Here is an 11,659-nt window from a genome sequence, read left to right as displayed (position 1 = left end):
CATTCATTTCCCTTGGCGATGATAACGAAGATGACTGCTTCGGAATATTTTCTCCAATAAAGCATTCTTAAAGCCAATTGTAAAAAAAAAAAAAAGTAATTTTCCCTTTTGTAATTATCGTTTCTCTGTATTGTATTTTTATCTCTGTATCTTCTTTGTAATTTCCCATTTCTTTGTTTTCTCTGTAATTATCGCTTTAATTATCGCTTGTATTCTCTTTATAATTTTCCAACGTTTCTTTTCTTTGTAAAGCCTTTTTTTTTACCGCGTTCAAAAGGAAGACAAAACCATCCTATAAAGAAGATCACAAGAATATCTTTTGAAAACGTCTTTCGAGACACAAGTGTGGCCGCACATGTGCCATGTTTTCAAAAGGTATAACTTTTGCCTCTTAAAGCATCTCTCCGCGTGAAGTCTTTCTACCAAAGCTCAAGGACCCACTCACGTGAAGATTTTCAAAAGTCTATAAAGCAGTTGATGCATCCAATAATGTTGTTCCCTGCATGTCAAGGAGGTCCCACTCCACCAACCATGCTTGTGACTCAATAGTTTCATGGCGTCCAAACTTTCTCTATAAAAGAAGTCTAAATAAAAGAGGAAGGCAGAGGTTGTTTTTCGGAGAAGTTCTAAAAGGCCAAAACACTCTCTCAAGATATCAAGAATTTCTCTTTCTTCTTCTTGTATTATTTCTGGGAATCTTAAGACATCAAGGAAATTTTCCTGTCTTAACCATATTCCTATCAATTTATTACTGTAATAAATCTTCTTAAAGATTCAAGGATTCAGCAATTTAACTTGTAAGTTTTACAGTTCAATTGTACGTTTAAATTTCTGTACTTAATTTAAAGTTTAAGTTTTAATTTTCATAAGACCTGCTACATTCCTCTAAGGTAAAGAGACCGGATCTCTGCCCTTAGTTGTATCTTCTCTTCTCCCTCCATACAATCATAATACTATTTCTGGGATCAGGATCTAGTATTATCTATGAGCCTTGTCTAGTATATTGGCTGGAAAACAGAACGTGCGGGATATTGATCTGTTCTAAGTCAGATCTGGTCCCAAAGGCAGATTAAGTTCTGCATCGATCCGGTAACAACGCCACGTACTAGTGTGTTTTATTTTGTTTAATCTTCTGTCTTCTGAACACACACACACACACACTCCACGATTCTGGTCTGTACTAGTATAAATAAATATATATATATATATATATATATATATATATATATATATATATATATATATATTTGGCAATTTAGGTTATAGATATTTTCATAATTAAAAAAAAATTGAAAATAGGTTTCGTAAGCAATTTAATGGATTTTAATAGCTCCATCCTTAAAAAAAAAAAGATAAAATCTAAATTATGTTTTGCAATCCTATCTTTCCTAAAATTTAAATTTACAAAACTAATTAAATAAAATTATTCCAAAATCACTCCACCATATATTCAATAAAATTATGCATTGGAGATGGAAATAGCAGTTTTCAATTGATATAGTGTGTATATTTGGTGCTTCTAATTCTTAGGTCCTTGTAATTTGATCTTTTTGCATGTCATCCAATCTAACGCCCTGTTTGGGATTGATGTTGGGTAACTGTAACTTAAAAGTTACAGCACTAAAGTGTTTGGTAAACACCAATTGTTGTAACTTAGAAACTGAATTAATTTAATTTTACACTTGTATGACGAGAAATCTACTATATTTTTACTAATTTTATCAAAATTATTATCTAAAAATCATATTTACTATGTACTATGACTTTTATTTCATAATTATAGAGCGTTTTTTCACAACCACTACTTTTAAACTACACCACCTTAATACCAAACAGGTTTTGTTTTGGCTTTTCTTTGTTTAAACTTATGGTCAAATGCGCGTCCTGCTTTTGAAATTTAGAAAATTACGAGAGGATACAAAGAAAGACTTTGAATCTGAAGAAAAAAGATAGCCATCATGAAGTTCAATTGTCACTTTATGATCTGCCTTTCCTTTTTTTTTTTTTTCCAAATTTTACGTGTAAAATGAACATCAGAACATGCACCTGGAAAGAACGATAATGGATTCGAGTACTTACGGCTTTTTGGACAAAATTTCAAATGTTTAACCCTTTATATATATATATATATACATATATATAAGCATACCACTCTGTGGTGGGGGGTTAGGCAGGACCCCTACCTGTCATTTAGAATAAATAATGAAAGATATAAGGAGGGAGACAAAAACCAAAACCTCCAATCAAGAGAAAAAAATACAACAGAAAAAGAAAAGATTAAGGCATAGCCTAACATGAGAATCATAATAAAAATGACTAATGTAGACGGTGATAATATGTCTTACGATACTTGCGGCCAACAAGTAATTTAAAGCCCTTTTTCGATTGACCAACAATACTAAAATCAATGCTAAAGTCAATTCTCTTAGAATTCTCAGATGCAGATAAAAAATGTTCGTTATTTGCCAGGTGCTCGTCAGAACTATCATCAGTATCAGTATGAGAATTGTAATGCCTAAAATCTGTGTTGGATGCTCGATGAAGATGAGGATTATACTCACCAATGCTCCGCAGGGGAGACAGGCTTTGATCACGAGGTTCTCGGACCCTAGAATCATGAGTTGTGGCATCCTGGGCAATCAGCTCCTGAACGGATGTAGAATTTGTAACGTTAGCTCGGTTCTTCGTAGGTTTAGTAATCGAGGACCCCGCATCCACAATCTGCTTAGTGATGGAAGGCTCAGGTCGTGGAGTATCTGAGGATTGTGGAGTATCTGACGGTAGAACTTCTGACTTCTAAACCCCTTTATATTTCCTTTAATAGCATTACAGCAATGCTGTTAAAAATTTTGCTGTATAGTTTTGTCAAATTTTCAAATTTGGATACGCCTCGGATATCCATAGATAATATTATACTTTACAACTATTATCTTAAGTGGGAGGAAAATTTATACGAGTCCGGTAAACAACCTCAGTATAAACTTTTGTTATTTTCACAGGTCAAGTGAATCATAATGTGAAATCCTTTTGATCTATGCATACGATAGGTTTGTAATCGCACTAAGGTAGTGCGTCTTATCTATTATTTTTCTTTAACTAAAAGTTTGAACAATAAATTTTATTACTAATAAAGCAGTTTATTAATTCATTGTATCATCTAATGGTGAGTCGTATTAAACTTTTACCACTTCTTAGACAACATTAATGTTGTTTAAGTGGCCAACATTAATCGTATCAGCTTTGCTTAAAATCCACCCACTTTATCAAGTGGTGAATATTAATTATGTCAACTTGGCTTAGCTTTTTCTTGTGAACAAATTGATAATGGCCAATATTCATATTTTTTTAGCTTTTTCTTGTGGACAAATTGATAGTGGTCAACATTAATATTTTGAAAATGACAAGTCAAGTCTAGTCTAGTTACAATTAAGAGAGAGAGGGGGAAAAAAGGGAGAATAAGAAGAAAGGTGTTGTCCTTATTTTTAAATAAGATAATATAATATAAATTATGTTTAATTAAATACAATCCTTTATATTCTAAATTAGTATATATTAATCAATTTTATTATAGTTTATGATTTTTTATATGAAAAATATTCATAAAAAATTGTGAAGATAAGTAATGCTAATTTGTAGAAAATAAAAAGATAAAAATAATAATAATCTACCGCTATATTGTAACAAGTTATAAATATGGGTAATAATACTAATTATTAATTTTATCTTGGTAAGGATAAAAATTAATTAATAGATAGAGATATTTTGGAGAATATCTTTTGATGAAATAATTCGTACGTTTTAGATTAAGTAAAAACCTAAAAAATTGGCTTCATAACTTAAAGACTTAATCACTGAAAATTTTCATTAAGTTGAAAAAGCAAACGGACTTAATGACTTAAATGATTGAAATTAAGTTAATTAAATCATTAAGTAAAAAAAAAAAAAACAGCGCCCAAATAACAAAATTGACTTAAATTTTTGCATTCTCCTATGGCGCTGTTTTGCTTAATTATATGGCTTAACCACGAAAAGATAATCAATTTACATGAATTCCAATAAACTTGACTAGGAAAAATATATCAATAAAATCCGAAAGATTGAAGCCTAATCCAATCATTAACAGTGCTTCATTCCTTTAATAGGTGTTGATGACAAAGAAAGACCAGGAGACGACTTAGAAAAAAAAAATTCGAAGAAAATGATCGTACAGTAAATAGATTGAGGGATTTTTTTTGGGGTCTAGCAATTTAGGTTATGGATATTTTTTAGAATAAAAAAATATTTTCTTAAAATAAATTTCATAAGTAATTTAATGAATTTCAATAACTCCATCCTTTAAAAAAATAAAAATAAAATCTAAATTATTCTTTTAACTCTTATCTTTTTTAAGATTTAAATTTACATAATTAATTAAATAAAATTATTTAAAAAATTACTGCTCTGTATATTCAATAAAATTTTGCATTGGAGTTGGAAAGAGCAGTTTTTAACTGAAAAGTTTTAATCATTGATAATGTGTATATTTGGCGGTCCTTATTCTCAGGTCCTTGTAATTGGATCTTTATGCGTGTCACCCAGTCTTTGTTTTGGCTTCTCTTTGTCTAAACTTACGGCCCCAGCTACCTTGTCAAATGCTTGAAAAATGAACATACAGCAAAAGACTTTGAATCTGAAGAAAAAAGATAGTCATCATGTGGTTCAATTGTCACTTTATGATCTGCCTTTCCCTTTTTTTTTCCAAATTTTACGTGTAAAATGACTATCAGAATGCGACATGCACTTGGAAAAAACGATAATAGTTTTGAGTATTTGTGACTTTTTGGACAAAATTTCAAAATGTAACCCCTTATTTTATGTTTCCTTTAATAGCATTATAGCAATGCTGCTAAAAAGTTTGCTGTATTTCTATTCCCGAGAATTCGAATCAAGATATATATATACTCGAAATGCTGATAAAAAGGTTGCTGTATAGTTTTGTCAAATTTTCAAGTTTGGATATGCAGTGGATATTGATGTTAGAGATATGAGTTGTATTTGAAAATATCAATATCCCAGGTTGCTTAGACATGAGAGTATAAGTTGGTTTATATATAAAAACTAAAAATAATACGGTAACAACTAACAAGGTCATTAAGATGGGTCCGGCTACGGTGCAACGGTAATACGGTATTACCGTTGCATCCAGCCGTTGGATCCACGTGGATGAATGGATCCAGTGGGATCCAACGGCTGGGTGCAACGGTGATACCGTATCACCGTTGCACCGTAGCTTTCTCCCATTAAGATTTAAGAGGGGGCTAACGCGCACGAGACCAAGCCCAAAAATAGAGCCCGCTCTAAGAATTTATTAATTGGGAACGAGGGGGAACCCCCTGGGGATTGGGGGTGTTGTATATGTGCGCCAACTTGGCTGCTTTTTATATTTATTCCCTTTGCTTTAATTTATTTATTTTAATGCAAATTATATTGAGAATTCGATTCAAATTATTTTTAATCCTTCTTTAATTATAATTTGAATTTTGAGAGAAAAAAGGGCTAGGGTGTGTATCTATTTAAAAGGGCGATTATATCACATTGTTTTTATTTGGAAAAGCTCGCTCTTTGTTCTTCTTGCTTTTGCCTTCATCGTTGTACATTTTATTGTTCTACACTGTCATTTGGAGGGCAACCTCACAATAGTAGAGTCATTGTATCCTAAAGATCAAACTGCCTTTGTTACACCATCTTGCACCGAGATATTGTATCTTGAGGCGCGGAGTTTGGTCTTAAGGACAGTGTTGTCGCATGGCTTGACTGTTTTTTTTTGTTTCTGTCCAGTTTCCTTCCAAACTTTCGCTGTTTCCATATCAAATTTTTAACAATCTTAAAACCAAATATGAGTGATCTTCCACCTTCATTGGCCACTGCACCTGTTGCACCCGCAGCCCCTGGACTTCCCGACCTCTTTGTTTATGATCTTCCTGCTTCCACTTCCAACACTGCAGAAAACTTGCCGGATGCCTCCAAGATTGAATTGTTCAATGGTGAAAATTTCAAGTGCTGGCAAGAAAAGGTCTTCCATGTACTGGATGTTCATAACCTTGTTGACTACCTACAGTCATCACCACCAGAAGAGGGCACTGAAGATTACGACAAGAAACTCCAGACTTGGAATGCTGGTAATAAGGTCTGCATGCATACAATACTTAATTCTCTTGCTAGTTCCCTTTGTGACATTTATTATCCATATAAGAATGCATATGAGATATGGGCACTGCTTAAGAAAAAATATATGGTAGAAGATACTGAGACTCAATAATATATTAGTGATTTTCTACATTATCGGATGATGGATGATAAATCTATGTCTGAGCAAATCTATGAATATCACGTATTAGTTAATAATCTTAAAAGGGTGGAAATATTTCTTCATAACGATTTGTGACTGGTTGTTTGATTGAAAAACTACTAGAATCATGGGAAGATTATATCAAAACCTCAAAGCATAAGAAAAAGCAAGTGAGTTTTAAAGATGCTATTATACATGTTAGGATTGAGGAGAAGAATAGAATTAGAGATGTATTTGATAAAGCAAAGAAATTTCGTTCTAATGCAAATCTAATAAAGAACACTCCTCAACTTAATAAAAAGCAGAGCAATCCTATTAACAGACACCCTAATAACCCCAAAAGGCTCATTGCTAAGAAGAAACGTAATTGTTTTGTTTGTGGAAAAATTAGCCATTATGCTAATCAATGTAGACACAAAGCTCAGCGAAAGGGAGACAACAAAAACCTCCTAAAACCAATATGGTTGAAGGAGAAGGAGATGACATCATTGCTGCTATAGTTGTCTCTAAGGTGAACACGGTGGATGGAAGCAAAGATTGGGTAATTGATTCTGGTACTACAAGACATATGTGAAGTAATAAAAACTCATTTTTTTTTTACTATACTCCAGTGAGGGAAGGAGAAAAAGCCATTTACCTTGGCGATTCTTAGTCTACATTAGTCCTAGGCAGGGGTAAAATTCTTCTCAAGCTTACACATGAAAAAATCCTCTTACTGAGTAATGTACTCCACGTTCTTGAGATTGGATACAATCTAATGTCTGTTTATATACTGGGCAAAGTTGGGATCAAAGTGTCTTTTGAGGGTGATAAAATTGTAATGAAAATAAATGAGATGTTTGTTGGGAAAGGGTATTGCTTTGGAGAACTCTTCAAACTCAATGTATTCAATGTCATAATGAATAAAAAAGCTTCTTCTTCTGCTTATATTATTGACTCTATTAATCTTTGGCATAGGAGACTTGGTCATGTGAATTTTTCTTATATTAAGAAAATGAAAGAACTTGGTTTACTATCTAGTTTAAGCTTGTCTAATGACAAATGCGAAGTGTGTGTGGAAGCCAAATCCACAAAGAAGACAAGTAAACAAGTTCAACATAAAGAAACTGAACTTCTTAGTTTAATTCATAGTGACCTTGGTGATTTGAAACATACCATGACTAGAGGAAGCAAAAGATATTATATTACCTTTATTAATGATTTCTCAAGGTATACAAAAATTTATTTATTGAGAAATAAAGATGAAGTAGTTGAAAAGTTCTTAATTTATAAAAGTGAATTTGAAATCAATTTAATAAGAAAATTAAAAGATTAAGAACTGATAGAGGAGATGAATATAATTCAAGCATGTTAAATGCTTATTGTGAGAATCATGATATCATTCATGAAGTGACACCTCCCTATTCACCTAAATCTAATCGTGTAGTTGAAAGGAAAAACAAAACTTTGAAGAACATGGTAAATGTCATGATAATAAGTTTTGGGGCACCATTGAACTTGTGGGGGGAAGCGATATTGTCTGCTTCATGTTAAAAACAGAATACCTTATAAGAAAATATGTAAAACACCTTATGAATTATGAAGAGGCTATATGCCTAACTTATCGTATCTCAAAGTGTGGGAGTATCTTGCCAAAGTTTTAAAACTAGATCCTAAGAGAACATGGTTGGGACCAAAAACACTTCCAAGGTCAACAATTAAAAATAATTTACTTACCGAAACTGAAGAGTGGAGGAAAGAATTGCTAAAATTCTTTGAGAAAACTTTATGCATTAAAGGACCGACGAAAATAAAATTTGCAACTGGTGGCTTAAGTTCCTTAAATAAAGAAGTTAAAGATAGTTACAAAAAGAGAAGTTAAAAACAATTTCAGAAATTGGACAGTTTTGATAACTAAATTAATCATCATTCTTATGTGCACATGTTCCTTGAGTTAAAACTATAGATACTCTGCCCCCTATTAAAAGACATGAACAAATATCCACTCATAATTCAAATACAGAGGGGAAAAAATAAAATAAAATAAAATAAAATAAAATAAATGACGGACGCCCTACAATCGTGTAATCTAGGTGACAATGACGGTGAAACCATATCAATGAAACAAATTGGCAAACGTGACAAAATTATACACTTGTTGTTTAACTAAAATTCAAATAAACCAGAAGCTTGTCAAAATGTGATGAACTACATCATCCCTCATGTAATGTTTGCAAATTTCTGGGTAGTCCATAGGACAAGCTATGACCATCTTACTGTTGGATTAACAAATTAATAAAAAGACTACCTTTACCCTTTAGAGTAATGAAAGAACAAAACATAAAGGTGGTAAAAGCTTCCTAGCAGTATCGAAGTTTTCAACAATTTTTTTTTTTTTTTTTTTTTTATCACATGAAGAGTTAGCGATTCAATCATCCAAGCACTTGACTTAAGCCATGACCATAGGCTCATTGTTAGCTTTACACAATAAGGGAGTCAAAAATAAAAACAAATTGCCGAAAAAAATTTAAATTAATAAGAAGAACTTGTTTATGTGTATAGTAAAAGGCTGAATGTTTTAATTCCTCTCCTCACATAACTTGTTCACTATGAACACCTAGAGATTTAAAGGCTTATTGAGTATGCAAAATGCAATCGAAATTACCAGCAAAAGTGTTGCAGTAAGATTTTATTTTCAGTTTTTACATTTTGTTTTGCTCGAGAACTAGCAAAATTTAGATTGAGGGTTTTCGGTTGGCATAATTTATATCATATTTATTACCCTTAACTTATATTTGTTAGTTAATTAAGTTTAATAATTAATTGTAATAAGTAGTTATTTTATAATAATTCTTAAATGGAGAATTATTATAGAATAACGGGGAGTTAAAGAAATTTAGGCGGTAGAACTAAGCGTATAAAATACTTTGTGCGCTCTCTCACTAAAATTCAGTTTTGACGCAAAGCTAAGGGAATCCACTCTTAATAATAGAAGCCTTGAAGTCTTAGGTTCAAGTGCAGTGTGCAGTATTACCGCATCGCAAGACTTCTAGTGCAGTGTGCGGTATTACCGCATCGCAAAAGGCTTAAAATCCACTCACTTTCTCAAGTGGATCATGTCAACTTGCCTTGGCTTTTGTCAAGTGGCCAGCGATCATGTCAACTTTGCCTTAGCTTTTGTCAAGTGGCCAACGATCATGTCAAATTTCCTTAACAATTTGATAGTGGCCAACATTTATATTTTCTTAGCTTTTTCTTGTGAACAAACTGATAATGGCCAACATTTACATTTTGAAAATGACCAAGTCAAGTCTAGTTTCAAATTAAGAAAAAAAATAAAAAGGGAAGAAAGGCGTCGTCTTTGTGTTATGTCTGAACTTGTCCTGTTGTCTTTGAATTTACAACTCTCAGAAGTAGGTGAAGCTCACATACTAAGGCAAGCCAAGGAAATTGCCTCCTCACTTGTAGAAATGAGTACCCACTCCGTTTATTTTCCATCCATGCTTCTTTTTTTCATCACACTGTTGCATGTTGCAGCCTTTGAGGAGGGAGATCGTGCAGCCCTCCAGGCCTTTAAGTCAATGATTGCTCATGACCCTCAAAGAATCCTGAACTCATGGAATGATTCTCGCCATTTCTGTGAATGGGAGGGCGTTACATGCGGTCGCAGGCACAGACGAGTCATAGCCCTTGACCTGATGTCAAAAGCCTTGAGTGGCTCATTGTCTCCTCATATTGGCAACCTCAGCTTCCTGAGAGAGATCAATCTTATGGATAACACTATCCAAGGTGAAATTCCTCCTGAATTTGGGCGTGGCGTCTGTTCAGGTTAGAAGCTCTGTTTCTAGCAAATAATTCCCTGGTTGGGAAAATTCCAGCCAACTTGTCTTATTGCTCCAGGCTCACAGTACTATCTTTAGGACAAAACAAGCTAGTAGGAAGTATTCCATTTGAGTTTGTCTTTCTATACAAACTCAAAGGACTATCTTTACACAAAAACAATTTGACAGGAGACATCTCTCCCTTTCTCGGGAATCTAACATTCCTCGAAATTGTGTCTCTATCTTACAACTCTTTTGAAGGAAATATTCCAGATTCATTGGGTCAATTGAAAGAGTTGAAAAGTCTTGCAATTGGCGTAAACAACCTCTCCGGTAAAATCCCTCCTTCCGTTTGCAATCTTTCCTTCCTTGTCAATTTTTCGGTGTCTCAAAATCAAATTCATGGGAGTCTTCCATCATGTTTAGGTCTTAATTTTCCTAATCTCAAATTCTTCCAAATCGACCAAAACTTCTTCACTGGATCCATTCCTGTATCTTTATCCAATGCTTCAAAACTCGAAGTTATTCAAATTGCGAATAACAGTTTTTCTGGAAAATTTTCAGTCAATTTTGGAGGCATGAAAAATCTTTCACACCTAATTTTACAATCTAGTAATTTAGGAAGCGGGGAAAGTGATGAGATGGGGTTTATTAATTCTTTGGCCAACTGTAGCAAATTGCGAGTTCTAAGTTTTGGTAGAAATCAATTTCGAGGAGTATTGTCACATTCAATAACTAATCTGTCAAGTCAACTTCAAGTTTTGTTCCTTGGGTTTAATCAGTTATATGGAAGCATACCTTCAGGGATAGGTAACCTTGTTAACTTATATTTATTAGCGATGGAGCAAAACCAATTTATAGGCACAATTCCTCAAGAAATGGGTAAGCTTTTGAACTTACAGGGCTTGGATTTTGGAGGCAACCATTTCTCAGGGAAAATTCCTTCCACTCTAGGAAATTTGTCATCATTAAGTGAAATTGTATTAAGCAATAACAATTTATCCGGAGTCATCCCTTCTAGTCTAGGAAATTTGAAACGATTGGCACTTTTAGAAATGTCTGGAAATGACCTCAGTGGAACTATCCCAGAAGAGATTTTCAATATATCCTCTCTTTCAAATTCACTGATTTTAGCCCAAAACCACATTGTTGGATCTATATCTCCAAGAATCGGTAATCTAAAAGCTTTGAGGATTTTTGATGTGTCTAGTAATGACTTATCTGGTGAAATTCCAAGTGAACTTGGTCTTTGCTCAAGTCTTGAAGATATTTATCTAGTGGGAAACTACTCCACGGACCTATTCCTTCATTTTTCAGTAATTTGAAAAGTATTAAAAAGGTTGATCTTTCTCGGAATAATTTGTCTGGCCAAATTCCAATATTCCTCGAGACTCTTTCTCTGGAATATCTTAACTTATCCTTCAATGATTTCGAGGGAAAACTACCAACAAAAGGAATTTTTGCAAATGCAAGTGCAATATCAATTGTGGGTTGTAATAGACTTTGTGGGGGCATACCTGAATTGCAGCTG

At 33.3% G+C, this 11,659-nt stretch overlaps 1 protein-coding gene across 1 annotated transcript; it reads left to right on the top strand.

The window, feature by feature from the left end:
- Positions 1-5,875: 5,875 nt before the first annotated feature.
- On the top strand, positions 5,876-11,453 carry LOC112498586 (receptor kinase-like protein Xa21). Its single transcript, XM_052443293.1, has 4 exons — positions 5,876-6,166; positions 6,741-6,882; positions 9,845-10,135; positions 10,318-11,453. Exons 1-4 carry the CDS (start codon positions 5,876-5,878, stop codon positions 11,451-11,453), a joined length of 1,860 nt encoding a protein of 619 aa, XP_052299253.1.
- The last annotated feature ends 206 nt before the right edge of the window (positions 11,454-11,659 follow it).

Source organism: Citrus sinensis, chromosome 6 (genome assembly GCF_022201045.2).
Source record: "Citrus sinensis cultivar Valencia sweet orange chromosome 6, DVS_A1.0, whole genome shotgun sequence".
NCBI lineage: Eukaryota > Viridiplantae > Streptophyta > Magnoliopsida > Sapindales > Rutaceae > Citrus > Citrus sinensis.
The sequence above is the reverse complement of the archived record's forward strand: the minus strand, read 5'-3'. Positions and strand labels throughout refer to the sequence as shown.

Excerpts from the sequence above, each read along its gene's own strand:
- LOC112498586 (XM_052443293.1), top strand. The coding sequence starts at position 5,876 with ATGAGTGATCTTCCACCTTCATTGGCCACTGCACCTGTTGCACCCGCA. Across the intron at positions 6,883-9,844 it reads AGATTGGGTAATTGATTCTG|CCTTTGAGGAGGGAGATCGT; the intron begins GTACTACAAGAC and ends TGCATGTTGCAG. Across the intron at positions 10,136-10,317 it reads TGGGCGTGGCGTCTGTTCAG|GAGACATCTCTCCCTTTCTC; the intron begins GTTAGAAGCTCT and ends ACAATTTGACAG.